Source organism: Thamnophis sirtalis, unplaced genomic scaffold (assembly GCF_051295495.1).
Source record: "Thamnophis sirtalis isolate CommonGarterSnake01/CBP01778 unplaced genomic scaffold, rThaSir2_p1.2 scaffold_8, whole genome shotgun sequence".
Taxonomy (NCBI): Eukaryota; Metazoa; Chordata; class Lepidosauria; order Squamata; family Natricidae; genus Thamnophis; species Thamnophis sirtalis.
The window spans coordinates 2,144,114-2,161,142 of record NW_028261388.1 but is presented as its reverse complement, the minus strand read 5'-3'; the positions used below and the strand labels follow the sequence as shown (position 1 = coordinate 2,161,142).

General features: G+C 46.2%; 1 protein-coding gene across 1 annotated transcript in view; it reads left to right on the top strand.

The window, feature by feature from the left end:
• Positions 1-17,029, top strand: part of PAAF1 (proteasomal ATPase associated factor 1) — a 23,077-nt gene extending 6,048 nt beyond the window's left edge. The window contains exons 3-12 of the mRNA XM_087720958.1: positions 46-149; positions 972-1,061; positions 5,376-5,474; positions 5,679-5,829; positions 8,121-8,315; positions 9,912-10,003; positions 10,899-11,014; positions 13,648-13,730; positions 15,467-15,553; positions 16,629-17,029. Coding sequence (XP_087577084.1) covers positions 46-149; positions 972-1,061; positions 5,376-5,474; positions 5,679-5,829; positions 8,121-8,315; positions 9,912-10,003; positions 10,899-11,014; positions 13,648-13,730; positions 15,467-15,553; positions 16,629-16,702 — 1,091 coding nt within the window. The 3' untranslated portion in view covers positions 16,703-17,029. The remainder of the gene's footprint in view (positions 1-45; positions 150-971; positions 1,062-5,375; positions 5,475-5,678; positions 5,830-8,120; positions 8,316-9,911; positions 10,004-10,898; positions 11,015-13,647; positions 13,731-15,466; positions 15,554-16,628) is intronic.

Here is a 17,029-nt window from a genome sequence, read left to right as displayed (position 1 = left end):
GTTCCATAACCGTTTCCAACCACATTGTTTGTTCTTCTCCTTTAGGGAAATCGACTTTATATGGAACTCTGACCTGTCACGGTCTGAACCCAGATGGGATTCCTGAAATTGTAGCCTCCGAAGGATTTGAAGTCAGCGCAATAACTAAGGTATTGTCGAAAAGCAGAATCCGGTAACATTTTTTCCCCCCCAGAAAAATCATATTATATGGAAAGGCAGAAGCATTCGGGAAACACAGGTCTCTTCATCTGATGGGGAACCCAATATCTCTCAGCCGTGGCAACTTTAAGCTACCTGGACATCAACTCCCAGAATTCCCCAGCCAGCACAGCTTCCTCCCATATTTGGGCATACCAGGGATGTGACACTAAATACATACATACATACATACATACATACATACATACATTCATTCATTCATTCATTCATTCATTCATTCATTCATTCATTCAATAAAATATGACACAATGTTGCCTTTTTTTGACCACATACTGCAGAAGCCCAGATGGACCTCCATATTGTTAGACTTTGGGATGGAGGGAGGGAGGGGGGAAGGAAGGAAGGAGAGTGGTGGATAGGTAGACAGAAGAAGAGGGAGCGAGGGAGGGAGGGTGGGTGGATAGGTGGACAGAATAAAGGAAGGAAGGAAGGAGAGTGGTGGATAGGTAGGCAGAAGAAGAGGGAGGGAGGGAGGAGGGAGGGAGGCAGGGTGGGTGGATAGGTGGACAGAATAAAGGAAGGAAGGAAAGAAGGAAGGAAGGAGAGTGGGTGGATAGGTAGACAGAAGAGGGAGGGAGGAAGGAGGGAGGCAGGGTGGGTGAATAGGTGGACAGAATAAAGGAAGGAAGGATTGTGGGTAGATAGGTAGACAGAAGAAAGGGAGGGAGGAAGGAAGGAAGGTTGGTTGAGATAATCTGCATTTGGTCCATCTTTTTTTTATAAATCAATTTTTCCTTTTTTATCTGCTTCAGAAAAGTTTGCTTGTCCACTGCTCGCGGGAAAAAACCTCTAGCAAATTCCTGGCACCGTACACTTCCTTTTGCCGGATCCATCAGAAAAGTGTACGTATTCTTTTACCGCCTGCTTTGAAAGGACTATTGAAAGAGAATAAAGGCAGGGTTTTAAAAAAAAGCCTTATAATTTTTAGCAAAAACCAGGGTTCACTTTATTACTGCGATATTCGCTTAATGACCTCTGCAGTCGTATGACTGGCCCATTTCACAAGCATTACGGCATAGGACGGTAATGGTCAGGCTTCATTACGGTTGTATGTCAAGGAGGATATTTCCAGCAATAGAGGCTGCATTAACAAAATCTCGAAAGCATCTCCCAAACCTTCACTGGCTCAGAAAGGCCCAGGAGGTTAAGGTGGGACTGTTCTGAGTCAATTTCTCACACTGGACTCTAGGCCAGCGGTTCTCAACCTGTGGGTCACGACCCCTTTGTGGGTCAAACGACCCTTTCACAGGGGTCACCTAAGACCATCAGAAAACACATCTTTTCGAAAAAATACAGAAAATATAAAATAATTTTACGGTTGCGGGTCACCACAACATGAGGAACTATATTAAAGAATTGCAGCCTTAGGAAGGTTGAGAACCATTGTTCTAGAAACAGGGCAGAGAAGAGCAACAAAGAGGATTAGGGGGCTGGAGACTAAACCAATCCCGGACTGGAGTCCTTCAGGATTGGATGGCATATAAACTCATTAAATTGCGAATTAAACATATGAAGAACAGTTGCAGGAACTGGGTATGTCTAGTTTAATGAAAAAAAGACTAGGGGAGACATGATAGCAGTCTTCCAATATCTCAGGGGTTGCCACAAAGAAGAGGGAGTCAAACTATTTTCCAAGGCACCTGAGGGTAGAACAAGAAGCAATGGGTGGAAACTAATCAAGGAGAGAAGCAACTTAGAACTAAGGAGAAACTTCCTGACAGTGAGAACAATGAATCAGTGGAACAGAAGTTGCCTCCAGAAGTTATGAATGCCCCAACACTGGAAGTCTTTAAGAAGATGTTGGATAGCCATTTGTCTGAAGTGGTGTAGGGTATCCTGCCTGAGCAGGGGGTTGGACTAGAAGACCTCCAAGGTCCCTTCTAACCCTAGGATTCTATGATTCTTTGGATCCATCCTTTATTAATCACATTTTTAACTGACCCATGCTTGATATTATCTAACTGTAAAATGCCCAGAAGGACTATGGGGGACATGACAGCATCTTCCAATATTTGAGGGGCTGCCATAAAGAAAATCTATTCTCCAAAGCACCTGAGGGCAGAACAAGAAGCAATGGGTGGAAACTAATCAAGGGGAGAAGCAACCTAGAACTTAAGGAGAAATTTCCTGACAGTGAGGACAATTAACCAGTGGAAAAGAAGTTGCCTCCAGAGTTGTGAATGCCCCAACACTGGAAGTCTTGAAGAAGATGTTGGATAGCCATTTGTCTGAAACAGTAGAGGGTTTCCTGCCCAGGCAGGGGGTTCGACTAGAAGACCTCCAAGGTCCCTTCCAACTCTGCTATTGTATTGTATTGTATTGTACTTCCTACTACTTTCTCAGGAGCGAGGGACGCTTCCCTATCTCCATAAAACCTCTCTTCCCCCTGAGATTAAAGTAAATTAACAGAATAACAAAATTGGAAGGGATCTTGGAGGTTTTCTAATCTAAACCTCTGTCCATTCAGGACACTCTGTATACCATTCTGGACAAATGACCGTTCCGCCTCTTCTTGGAAACCTCCAGTTGAAGCATCCACGACCTCTGGGGCTCAATTTGTTTCATGGCTCAATTGTTCCCACAGTCAAGAAAATTCTCCTTAGTTGTAGGTTGTTTTTCTCTCCTTCATTCGTTCCTATCCGTTGCTTTTTATCTTTCCTTTGGGTGCTTTGGAGAATAGAGCCGAGAGCCGAGGTGGCGCAGTGGTTAAATGCAGCACTGCAGGCTACTTCAGCTGACTGCAGTTCTGCAGTTCGGCTGTTCAAATCTCACCGGCTCAGGGTTGACTCAGCCTTCCATCCTTCCGAGGTGGGTAAAATGAGGACCCGGATTGTTGTTGGGGGCGATATGCTGACTCTGTAAACCGCTTAGAGAGGGCTGAAAGCCCTATGAAGCGGTATATAAGTCTAACGGCTATTGCTAATAGTTGGACTCCCTCTTCCTTCTGGCAGCCCCTCACATACTGGAAACACTACTATCACGTCCCCACTAGTCCGTCTTTTCATGAAACAGAATAAGAGAGTTGGAAGGGACCTTGGAGGTCTTCTAGTCCATCCCCCTGCTCGGGCAGGAAACCCTATAATAGCAATAGCAATAGCAGTAGACTTATATACCGCTTCATAGGGCTTTCAGCCCTCTCTAAGCGGCTTACAGAGAGTCAGCATATTGCCCCCAACAATCTGGGTCCTCATTTACCCACCTCGGAAGGACGGAAGGCTGAGTCAACCCTGAGCCGGTGGGATTTGAACCGCTGAACTGCTGATCTAGCAGTAGCTTGCAGTGCTGCATTTAACCACTGCGCCACCTTGGCTCTTATAACATTTCAGACCAATGGCTGTCCAATCTCTACTTAAAAACGTCCAGTGTGGGAGTATTCACAATTGACGTGGGAATTGAAGAATAAAGACGAATCAGAACGTTATAAGATCTGGAGCAAATTTTACCGATGGTTGGAACAAGAAAAGGAAAGACCCAAAATACGCAACGACTAAGTTTTATACAATGGAGATTAGAATTATGTATGAAACTCTTAACAGTGAAAATGTATAAGATAATAACAAAGCAACATGGTTGGAAATACGATATTTTTGTGTTTGTAAATACTGAATAGACCAATTGTAAATAAGCTGGAACGAGCTGCCCCCGGAGCTTCACATAATCCCCGACTTCTGGTCCTTCCGACGGGCCCTAAAAAGTTGGCTTTTCCAGCAAGCCAGCTTGGCCTGAACAAAACAAAACAAATTATTGATTACTGTTAATTTTAATTTTAATTCTTTTTTTAAAAAAAAATGTCATCAATTTTAATTGGGTTTGGGATATCCTATTTAATTTCTTCTTAACTTTTGTATTATGTGTTTCTTTTAATGTTGTACGCCGCCCTGAGTCCTTGGGAGAAGGGCGGCATATAAATCGAATAAACCAGTGGTTCCCAAACTTGGCAACTTTAAGACTTGTGGACTTCAACTCCCAGAATTCTCCAGCCAGCAGAGCTGGCTGGAGAATTCTGGGAGTTGAAGTCCACAAGTCTTAAAGTTGCCAAGTTTGGGAACCACTGGAATAAACCTAACCTAACCATGTTTAACTTTATATCTTAGTATGTATGGCAAAGACTTTTACATTGTTACGCTGTGTCTAATGTTTTAATTTGTGTTTAATAAAAAACTTTTTTTAAAAAAAGAACTTCCAGTGTTGGGGCATTCACAACTTCTGGTGGCAAGCAGTTCCACTGATTAATTGTTCTAACTGTTAGGAAATTACTCCTTAGTTCTAATTTGCCGAGGTGGCACAGCGGTTAAATGCAGCACTGCAGGCTACTTCAGCTGACTGCAGTTCTGCAGTTCGGCGGTTCAAATCTCACCGGCTCAGGGTTGACTCAGCCTTCCATCCTTCCGAGGTGGGTAAAATGAGGACCCGGATTGTTGTTGGGGGCAATATGCTGACTCTGTAAACCGCTTAGAGAGGGCTGAAAGCCCTATGAAGCGGTATATAAGTCGAACTGCTATTGCTATTGCTATTTCCTTGATTAGTTTCCTCAGTTATTTTTACTAGGTATATGTACTGACTTTACAGTGGTAGAGACTAATTTGATTCTGCACCTAATAACGGCAGCAAGACTGTTGGTGGCGCAATACTGGAAGAAGGAAGACTTGCCTACAATCCAAGAATGGACATTGAAAGTAACAAACTTAGCCGAGATGGCTAAAATATCGGCATATCTTAAAGATCACTCAAATGAGAGATATAAACGAGACTGGAAAAAATGGATTGACTATATACAAAACAAATACGGGACCAAGAAATTCCAGATAGCCTATGCTTAAGATCAGAAATGATTTAAATTATTTAAAGTTAGCTCAGCAAGAAGAAACTAAGGTCAATGTAGAATGTCATTAATTTCTTTATTTCTTTTTTCTCAATAGATTTTAGACTGTGTTTGTTAAAAATCCATACCGTGTACGGGTTCTGGGAAGTCGGGGAGGGGGGGGAAGGAGGAGGGGGGTTGGGGGGGTACACAAAAAAAAATTGTACTTCAATGTCTTAATGATTGACGAATGATGAAATATTTGTGTTTTTTTAAAAGAAATAAAATAAATATTTGTGACGAAGAATCGGCCGAGCCCTTTATTCTTCACCGCTCTTCTTCTCTTTAATTGTAGATCACCTGCCTTGACATCTCGAGCGGAGGTGGGCTGGGCGTATCTACCAGCGCTGACGGCACGATGAAAATTTGGCAAGCCGCTAACGGGGAAGTTAGAGTAAGTTTCGCTCGAGCCGTTGTTTCTCAACCTCAGCCACTTTTAAGAGGGGCGGACTTCAGTTCCCAGAATTCCCCAAGCCAGCTGTGCGCTGTGACTCGTTTAACAACCGCCTTGCTTAGCAGCACCGTAAATTCTGCCCCCCCCCCTCCCCGAGCAAGCATGGGATCTGTCGATGAGGTGCTCCATTCATTGCCTTTTCAGAGGAATTTGGAAGGTCACGTCTTCGACGTGAACTGTTGTCGGTTTTTCCCATCGGGCATCGTGGTGCTGAGCGGAGGGATGGACGCCAGGCTGAAGGTCTGGTCTGTCGAGGACGGCAGCTGCGTCGCAACTTTTCAAGGGCACAAAGCAGGTAAAGGGGAGCGAGGGCTGGTGTCGGCCCAGATGCCGAATCGAATTAAGCCAGCTGCGTATTGAAGAGTTGGAAGAACTGTGGTCGCTTCTGTTGTCCGGTGGGAGTCGATCCGTTAGCCTTGCAACAGACAGAACATCATTAGAGTGGGAAGGGACCTTGGAGGTCATCTAGTCCAACTGCCATGTCCAAGCTGGAGACCCTACATAGTTTCTGACAGATGACAGTCTCTTCTTGAAAGCCTCCAATGATGAAGCTCCCACAAGTTCCAAAGGCAACTTCAGTTGATTGTTTCTCACTGTCAGGAAATTCCTCCTTATTTCCAGGTTGAATCTCTCCTTGTTTGGTTTCCATCCATTGTTCCTTGTCCGGCCTTCAGGTGCCTTGGAAAATAGCTTGACTCCCCCCCCCTCCTCTCTGGGGCAGCCCCCTCAAATATTGGTAATATTGGAATATTGCTACCGTGTCACTCCTGGTCCTTCTCTTCACTAGACTAGCCAGGCCCGGTTTCTGCAACCGTTCTTCAGATTACAGATGAACAGAGTTGGAAGGGACCTTGTAGAACATCTAGTCTAACCCCCCACCCAAGCAGGAGACCCTACACCATTTCTCTTCTTGAAAGCCTCCAGGGATGAAGCTCCCACAACTTCTGTTCCATGGGTTGATTGTTCTCACTGTCGGGAAATTCCTCCTTATTTCCAGCTTGAATCTCTCCTTGGTCAGTTTCCATCCATTGTTCCTTGTCTGGTCTTTGGGGGCTTTGGAAAATAGCCTGACCCCCTCCTCTCTGGGGCAGCCCCTCAAATATTGGTAATATTGGAATATTGCTATCGTGTCACTCCTGGTCCTTCTCTTCACTAGACTAGCCAGGCCCGGTTTCTGCAACCGTTCTTCAGATTACAGATTACAGATGAACAGAGTTGGAAGGGACCTTGTAGAACATCTAGTCTAACACCACCCCCCCAAGCAGGAGACCCTACACCATTTCTCTTCTTGAAAGCCTCCAGGGATGAAGCTCCCACAACTTCTGTTCCCTGGGTTGATGGTTCTCACTGTCAGGAAATTCCTCCTTATTTCCAGGTTGAATCTCTCCTGGATCAGTTTCCATCCATTATTCCTTGTCTGGTCTTTGGGGGGCTTTGGAAAATAGCCTGACCCCTTTCTCCTCTCTGTGGCACCCCTCAAATATTGGAAGAGGCTCTCCTGTCTCCCCTGGTCCTTCTCTTCCCTAGACTAGCCAGGCCCAGTTCCTGCAACCGTTCTTCGTATGTTTGAGCCTCCAGCCCCCTCATCATCCTGGTTGCTCTTCTCTGCTCTCTTTCTAGAGTTTCCACACATCTTCTTCCGCATAGAACGTTTTTTTATTTTCCATTTTCATAGCATATAATCACATGTATACTATTACATAGTCAATATCATGTTGTATTATTAAGTAGTTACATCAATTCATCTTACCATCAACTACCAAAGGGGGGAAAAAACAGTTATTGACTCTTCTGCTCTCCATACACCATATTTATACCTTATCCGACACTTTCTTCCCCCTCTCTCCTACCCCTTTCTACCTCCTTTCTTCCCTCCATCATTTTCTACTCTACTTCCCCTTCCTTTCTCCTTCTCCTCTCTCCCCTTTCCACTCCTCCTTATAGACCTCATCTTCCCCCCTCACCCTCTCTCCTATCCCTCTCTTCCTATCTTTCTTCTCTCCTCTGTTTCCCACTCTTCCTCTAATTCACTTGGTGTATTTCAGTTTCTGAGCAAACTCCCTTTTGTGTTGATAGTATTTATAATTCCATTTCAATATACAAAAAAGAAAAAAGAAAAAATAGCAGTAGACCAGTGTTTCTCAACCTTGGCAACTTGAAGATGTCTGGACTTCAACTCCCAGAATTCCCCAGCCAGCATTCACTGGTTTTGCCAGCTGTTTTAGCAATAGCAATAGCAGTTAGACTTATCTACCGCTTCATAGGGCTTTCAGCCCTCTCTAAGCGGTTTACAGAGTCAGCATATCGCCCCCACAGTCTGGGTCCTCATTTTACCCACCTTGGAAGGATGGAAGGCTGAGTCAACCTTGAGCCAGTGAGATTAGAACCGCTGGACTGCAGATAACAGTCAGCTGAAGTGGCCTGCAGTGCTGCATTTAACCACTGCGCCACCTCGGCTCTGTTTTGCAACCAGAGCTGAGCCAGGGCACCTAGCGGGCATTTAGGCGTTCAGCAATCTGGGCGCCTCCGCGGCAACGGAACTGGCAGAGCCCGTTACTAAGCATTTCCTCTCTTACGATGCTGCAGGAATCCTGGACGCGGCCATCGTGGAGAAGGGCAGAAACGTGGTCTCCAGCTCGCGGGATGGCACGGCACGCCTATGGGATTGCGGCCGATCGGCTTGCCTGGGCGTTGTAGCCGATTGCGGCTCTCCGGTCAACGGGATTGCTCTGGATGTGACGGACAACTCTGTAAACTTGGGGTCCCCTGAAGAACTCCCCAGTAAGTGATTCCATTGCAACGGGTCGTTTTTTTCTTCTCAAAGCAGGACCAATCTCTTGGCCTCTCTTTGAATCGTGCCCAAAACCAGGCCTGGTTTTTAGACAGGGCTGGAACTCCCAGCTGCCTGGTTTCTAGCCTTGTGCTTTAATCATTAGGCCAGGGGTCCCCAAACTTGGCAACTTGAAGACTTGTGGACTTCGAATAAAACTCCCAGCTCCCGGCTTCTAGTCTCGTGCCTTAATTTTATTTTTAGATTTTAGATTTTATTTATTATTTATAGGCCGCCCTTTTCCCTGAGGGGACTCAGGGCGGCTTACAATTCATAGGAGGGGGAGTGCAAGACAAAACATAAGACAATACGTGAGTAAAAATAGAAATAAAATAATAAAACACAACATTCATTCAACATTCGGGCGGGGCGGATTAAAATCTTTATCCCCAGGCCTGACGGGATAGCCAGGTCTTGAGGGCTGTGCGGAAGGTCTGGACGGTGGTGAGGGTACGAATCTCCACGGGGAGATCGTTCCAAAGGGTCGGAGCTGCTACTGAAAAGGCTCTCCTCCGCGTAGTCGCCAGTCGGCACTGACTGGCGGATGGAACTCGGAGGAGGCCCAATCTGTGCGATCTAATAGGTCAAAGGGAGGTAATTGGCAGGAGGTGGTCTCTCAAGTACACAGATCCAATCATTATACTAGGGATCTCCAAACCTGGCAACTTTAAGAACTAGAACTCCCAGTGGCCTAGCTTTTAACCTGATGCCTGCTTAACCACTAGATCAGAGGTCTCCAAATCTAGCGCCTTTAAGACTACTTGCAGAACTTCACCTAAAACTGGAACTCTCAGGACTGGAATTCCCGGGTGCCTGGCTTTTAAGCTTCCAGGGGTCTGGAAACTTGGCAATTTTAAGCCATGCTGGCTGGCTGGGGAATTCTGGGAGTTGAAGTCCACAAGTCTTAAAAGTTGCCAAGTTTGCGGTTCCATGCATGAGACCAAACTCTTGTTGTAGCCCGCCAGCAGCCAGTGGAGCTGTCAGGAGATTCGGACAGTGAGGAGGTTGGGGAGGAACCTGGGCCAGTCCCAGAGTCTGGGGAAGGCTCTGAGGAGGGCTCTGTGTCGGAGGCAGAGAGGGGGCCAGGGGCGTCTGACAGTTATCAGCTGCCTTCGGAGTCAGACATCAGTGAGGCAGAAGAACAGCTGGAGCCTCTGTGCGCATGCGCAGAGCTGCCAGATGAAGGGAAAAGCTAAAGAACAGGGGTCGACTTGGGAGTAAAGCCACAGGTGGACAATGAATGGCCCCTCCTATAGGGAATAAAAGAGGAGCGACAGGGGAGTGGAGTTTGCAGGAGGCCATGAGTTCCCTTCATTGGTTCGTGACTCTCCCAGACTCCTGGCCAAGTTCTTCAGATCTCGGCCTGGCAGCTCTCCAAGCCAGATAAGGTCTGTGACCGTAAATCCTCCCTTGAAAGACTTTGCTGGATGTGAAGGAGCAGAATTTACTCTAAATTAATAAAAGGGGTTTTTGTCAGGACAACAGGGAGTTTGCTTCAGGCTCTCGGGAAGCCTCCGTCCGAACAACCGTCGCTCTTTCCACTATAGGTGAGCGTGAAGTTGGCACGGAAGGGAAGCTGTTGCTGTTGGCTCGGGAGGACAAGAAATTGCAAGGCCTGGGATTACAAAGCAGGCAGCCGGTAAGATTCCTTCTCCACTTGGGACAACATGGCCAATTTTTTCCCCCCCTTCGTCTTGGTTGTCTTTGACTGGAAATGTATCTCAAAGCGGAATAAGGGGAAAGAGACCAATTTTGCTCCTGAGCTGCTCAGCTGAGCTTTGCCTCTGATTTGCACCAGCCTCTGTGAGATGATCTGATTTCACTTTTAGATTTATCTTCCAGGAAGGAACTCTGCTTTAACGGGAGATTATTTGCACCTTGGGGCTGAAATGAGGTGCTCTGTAAGCTTGGTGGTTTTCTTGCAGACGTTTCATAACCCAGCTAGGTAACATCGTCAGTGCTAGAAGGGTGCGGGGTTTGTAGAGAGGAGGAGGAGGAGGAGGAGGAGGAGGAGGAGGAGGGGTAGTATAGAAGAAGGGAGATGAGAATTGTGGGGTCTTTGGTGCTTGGCTGTTTTCTTCCAGATGTTTCATGACCCAGCTAGGTAACAACATCAGTGCTAGAAGGGTGTGGGGTTTGTAGAGAGGAGGAGGGGGAGGAGGAGGAGGAGGAGGAGGAGGAGGAGGAGGAGGAGGAAGAAGGGTGGTATAGAAGAAAGGAGAGGAGAATTGTGGGGTCCTTGGTGCTTGGCTGTTTTCTTCCAGACGTTTCATGACCCAGCTAGGTAACATCATCAGTGCTAGAAGGGTGCAGGGTTTGTAGAGAGGAGGAGGAGGAGGAGGAGGAGGAGGAGGAGGAGGAAGAAGAAGAAGACGGGTAGTATAGAAGAAGGGAGAGGAGAATTGTGGGGTCCTTGGTGCTTGGCTGTTTTCTTCCAGGCGTTTCATGACCCAACTAGGTAACGTCATCAGTGCTCGAAGGGAGTGTGGTTAGATTGGATCTCAAACCACATTTTTCTCTGATTTCCTCCTTAGGTTTTTCTTTTTATCGGATCGGATGCTTTCAACTGTTGCACTTTCCTCTCCAACACGTATCTGCTGGGAGGGACGCAGGATGGGAGCATCTACCAGCTGGATGTCCGAAACACCAAGTGAGTCAGATTCCCAGCTGCTTTGAAACAGCTGGAAAAATCCAGCGACCATTTCCTTCCTCCCCCACCCCCTGATTTTCTTTATTTTGTTCAAAACATTAAAATGCAGACTGCAAAAAAAAGTAAAACAAACACAAAACAAAATTCTGCAAACCCCTCCCAAACTGACATATACATAAATTATGCCCCCCTCCTCAGCTGAACACTGATAAATATATTCCAGAGATAATCATAACGCCCTCTTTAGAAGCTTAATTTGGCTGTTGGTTTTATCCGTTAACTATGCTTCCATATACAGACACTCCTTGACTTACGGCCACAACGGAGCCCTACATTTCTGTGGCTAAGTGAGACATTTGTTCAGTGAGATTTGCCCCGTTTTACAACCTTTCTTGCCAACCTCGTTAAGTGAATCACTGCAGTTGTTACATTAGCAATATGGTTGTTAAGTGAACCTGCGAACCCCGCTCGTCAGAAGGTTGCAAAAGGGGATTACGTGACCCCGGAACACTGCAGCCGTCATAAATATGAACCAGTGGCCAAGCGTTTGAATTTTGATGACGTGCCCACGGGGAATGATGCAATGGTCGTAAGTGTGAAAAGCTGTCATAAGTCTTTTTTTCCCCAGTGCCGTTGTAACTTTGAATGGTCATTAAACGAACGTTTGTAAGTCAAGGACTACCTGTAGTAGATCAGTATCGGTTGTGGCAGCAGATTCGGACAGTGAGGAGGGGAGGAAGATGGGCCGGTCCTGGAGTCTGGGGAAGGCTCAGATGAGGGCTCTGTGTTGGAAGGCAGAGAGGGGACCAGAGCCGTCTGACAGTTATCAGCTGCCTTCGGAGTCAGACATCAGTGAGGCAGAAGAACAGCTGGAGCCTGTTCCCAGTGGGCGCATGAGCAGAGCAGCCAGACAAAGGGAAGAGCTAAAGAACAGGGGTCGACTTGGGAGTAAGAGGTGGACAGTGAATGGCCCCTCCCAGAGGAAATAAAAGAGGAGCGACAGGGGAGTGGAGTTTGAAGGAGACAATTAGTTCCCTTCATTGGTTCGTGACTCTCCGAGGCTCCTGGCCAAGTTCTGCAGATATCGGCCTGGCAGCTCTCCAAGCCAGATGAGGTCTGTGACCGTAAATCCTCCATCGAAAGACTTTGCTGGAGGTGAAGGAGCAGAATTCACAGGAAATGAATAAAAGGGTTTTTTGCTGGGACCATGGTCTTGGGAATCCTTGGTCAGAACAGTGTCAGGGTTGATTAGACATTGTTGTAGACATGGATAAATTTGCTCCAGCGTTGCGCGCAAAGAGACTGAGGCGATGCTTGTGAAAGCAGCCCGTTCAAAAACCAGAATCCCAACTCACAGAGCCAAGGCGCCGGTGAAGATTTTGCGCTAAATATTAGATTGCCCCAAAGATGAGTTTTCCAAAAGGCAGCTGGACGTTTTTTGTTTTATTTTCTTTCAAAAACGTTTTGGTTCATCCAAGCTTCTTTGATGAGAAGCGAAACGTTTTCTTTTTTTTTTTTAAACCAAGTTTTTTATTTTTTGTTGCATATTTAAAATTCTTTTGTAAACAGAGTGCTGTCCGGTTTCCCCCCTTTTAACATTTTCACCTATACATAATTCATTGTACGTTATATTTCCATTTCCCATTTTATCTGTATTATTTTCTTCCCATATTTTCCAAACCTAAAAAGAAATATTAATATAGATAAAGCATTTCATGTTTATCCCTTTAGAAATAAGCCAAATTTATCGTTTCATTTCCATCTATTTTCCATAAGTAACATATACCTTCAAATTCAGTATTGCATATAATCAATATTTTACTTAGTAATCTGCACAGTTAATAATATTAGTATAGTTCAATCACATCTTAATTAGCTACATGCCATTACCACAATTAACATGTTTCATTTTATTTTACTAATCCTCTGTTCCTAGTTTCTTTTTTTCCTCTTCCTCTTTTTCTTCTTTTTATATGTATTATTTCTTTTCTCTCACTTAATACCACTTTATAACGCCTTGGTAAGGCCACACGTGGAATACTGCATCCAGTTTTGGTCGCCACGATGTAGAAAAGATGTGGAGACTCCAGAAAGAGTGCAGGGAAGAGCAACAAAGAGGATTAGGGGACTGGAGGCTAAAACGTATGAAGAACGGTTGCAGGAATTGAGTATGTTTAGTTTAATAGAGAGAAGAACTAGGGGAGACATGATAGCAGTCTTCCAATATCTTTGCCACAAAGAAGAGGGAGTCAAACTATTCTCCAAGGCACCTGAAGGCAGAATAAGAAGCAATGGGTGGAAACTAATCAAGGAGAGAAGCAACTTAGAACTGAGGAGGAATTTCCTGACACTTAGAACAATTAGTCAGTGGAACAGAAGTTGCCTTCAGAAGTTGTGAATGCCCCAACACTGGGAGCCTTTAAGAAGATGTCGGAGAGCCATTTGTCTGAAACAGTATAGGGTTTCCTGCCTAGGCAGGGGGTTGGACTAGAAGACCTCCAAGGTCCCTTCCAACTCTGCTATTCTACGTCCAGTCGCCTTTAGGAAAAAACCACCCTGGGGACAATCCTGGCTTAGAGATGAAAGGCATCTCCATAGATCTTTAAATATGGGATTCTTTCTCTGTTTTCCAGAGCTCCTCTTCGAGTGATTCAGAGATCCGGCGCCCCTGTCCTTTCACTGAGGCCTTACAAAGATGGATTTATTGCCAGCCAAGGTAATTTATTTGTTATTTCTTTGGTAAGGAAGTCTATATGGATGCCCGCTCTCTCACGGTAACCGCCAATATAAAACCCAATACTCTCTCTCTCACACACACACACAAACACACCACTGGTGACCAAAATCTAACCAACCTCCTTGATGGGCTCTGTATCCCCCTGGGGTCACCAGGCCCTTTGGTAAAATCTTCAGGGCATTTGGGAAGAAGGTGAAGGTGGGACCGGTTTTCTCCCTCTGCAGGGTTGATGTTCCACTGGAGGGAGCCACCCGAAGGAAGGCCCTTCTCCTTGGTCCTAGCAATAGCACTAGCACTCGGACTTAGCGTATTTTTCGGAGTGTAACACGCACCTTCCCCCCCCCCCTCAAAAGAGGATGAAAATCTGGATGCAATAGCAATAGCAGTTAGACTTATATACCGCTTCATAGGGCTTTCAGCCCTCTCTAAGCGGTTTACAGAGTCAGCATATTGCCCCCAACAACAATCCGGGTCCTCATTTTACCCACCTCGGAAGGATGGAAGGCTGAGTCAACCCTGAGCCGGTGGGATTTGAACAGCCGAACTGCTGAACTGCAGTCAGCTGAAGTAGCCTGCAGTGCTGCATTTAACCACTGCGCCACCTCGGCTCTCGGATGCATCTTATACATTGAAGACAGCATTTATGGCCTCCCAAAACCCCAGCCCCCGCACATCCCGTTTTTCGCAAAAATGGACACACAGAGGGTTTGGGAGGCCTGCAAAGTGTTCTTGGGGGCTGGGGAGGGCAAAAATGAGTGAAAACGGGCCTCCTGGGGGTGTTTTTGCCCTCCCCAGCCCCTAGGAACACTCTAAAGGCCTCTCAAACTCTCGGCATGCCCAGTTTTTCACACACACACCCTATATTTTTCAAATTTACCTCTTCAAAATCTTGGTGCGTCTTATACTCTGGTGCGTCTTATAGTCCGAAAAATACGGTGTATACAGCTTTACAGTGCTTTTGCAGCCCTCTCTAAGTGGTTTACAGAGTCAGCCTCTTGCCCCCAACAATCTGGGTCCTCATTTGACCCACCTCGGAAAGAAGGGAGGGAGGAAGGAAGGGAGGGAGGGAGAGAGGGGGAGAGGACAATAGCAATAACACTTAAGACTTATATACCGCTTCACGGTGTTTCTCAGCCCTCTCTGAGCAGTTTACAGAGTCAGCCTCTTGCCCCCAACAATCTGGGTCCTCATTTGACCCACCTCGGAAGGAAGGAAGGAAGGGAGAAAGGAAGGAAGAAAGGAAAGAAGGAAAGGAGGGGGAGAGGACAATAGCAATAACACTTAGACTTATATACCGCTTCACGATGCTTTCCAGCCCTCTCTGAGCGGTTTACAGCCTCTTGCCCCCAACAGTTTGGGTCCTCATTTGACCCACCTCGGAAGGACGGAAGGCTGAATCAACCGTGAGCCTGGTGAGATTCGAACTGTCAAATTGCAGGCAGCAGAAACATCCTGCCCTCTAACCACTGCGCCCCACAGCTGATATGGACCTCCCCTGAAAAAGAGGGGATTCCTAACCCCCCCTGCCTTCCTGCTCTGGTTGGTCGGGTGGATAGAGCTGGGGAAAGAGGGTCCTTTATTACATTTAGATTGTTTCCAATCTCACTATCCCAAGTGACTTCGAGAGGCTTAACAAAAATAGAATTATAAGTATCAAAAACAATCATCATTGCAAGAACCGAAAGGCCGAAATTTAAATCCTTGCCCGTTTGCAGGTGACGGGACTTGTTTTATTATGAAGCAGGATCTCGATCACGTTCTTGAGCTGACCGGACCGGACTGCGATCCTGTATACAAGGTAGGTTTAAAACACAACATTCAGCGCCATTTACGATTGAGCAAAGGAGGGACGTACGGGAGGAATAAAAAAGGAATTGGGATCCCAAAAAGTGAAAGAGGGAAGGAAATGTTTGGATATAAAATCCAGAACCAGATTTGAGATTGTCTGTAGGGTCTCCTGCTCGGGGGTGGGGAGGGGTTGGACTAGATGACCTACAGGGTCCCTTCCAACTCTGTTAATCTGTTTATAGAGAGATACTTCTTATTCGTTTTTGTGTACTTCGTATCCACCCCTATGGCATTATTCTTATGATTTCTCTGCGTGGCCAGATGGGGAAAATAAAGCTATTTATTTATTAAATTTAGAAACCGCCCATTCCTTCCTAGGATGTACAAATAAAATGTTATAACATTAAAAATAAGCGCACAGGTAACCCTCGATTGACCAAAGTTACAACGGCACTGGGAAAAAATTATTTATTTATTTTTTTCCACACTTAATGATTGTCTCAGCATCTCCATGGTCACCTGATCAAATCTTGAATGCTTGGCCACTCACATTTATGACGGTCGTGACGGGAAGAATTTATAAAAAGCTTCCCAAGGAGATTCTTGAAACCGAGTATGAAAACATCTGTTACGCGGTGCTAGGGATTCGAACCGCCAAACTGCTGACCTTTCTGACCGACAACCTCAGCATCTTAGCCACTGAGCCACCACGTCCCAATAGAGATAAACCAAACTAGAGAAATATCAATACACATTTTCACTCCAACGGACATTTATGACGGTCGCAGTCGGTGTCCCTGGGGGTCAAGTGATCCCCTTTTGCGACCTTCCGCCGAGCAGCGTCGACGGGGGAAATCCAGGTGTGCTTAACAACCGTGTGACTCACTTAACAACCGCAGCGACGTCGCTTAACCACGGTGGCCAGAACGATTGAGGAATTTGGGCGAAACTCACTTCACAAGCATCTCGCTTAGCCACGGAAATTGTCGGCTCCCCGGTGGTCATAAGCCAAGGACTAAACTTAACCAGGGTGGTCATCGGGAACGATATGATCTGAGATATGCGTTTTTGTTTTATTTCTCTAGGTAGCTCCCTGGGGGAAAGAAATATACACCTGCTGCCGAGATGGGATACTGAGGCGGTACCAGCTTCCCGATCTCTGAGCCGCCTGGAGATGTCGACAACGGATTGCAAATGCTGGATTTAGTTCAGGGATTTCTCTCAATGACTGTTTGGGAAAGGGACAACGGGGAACCCGCTTTGCAGTCCTCTCTAGCCGTGTTTGCAAAGCTGGGGCACTTTAAGAGGGGTGGGCTTCAACTCCTCTTAAAAGTGTCCCAGCTTCGGATTTATAGAGTCACAGAGCTGACAGGTATGACTTTAAGAAGACCTCACCCGAACCAGAAACAGGGTGCAAGGGGGGGGGGGAGCCCCCTGGAAATTCTGCTCTGGAGGTTTCTTGTTATTAAAAGAGCACCTCGCATTTTGGA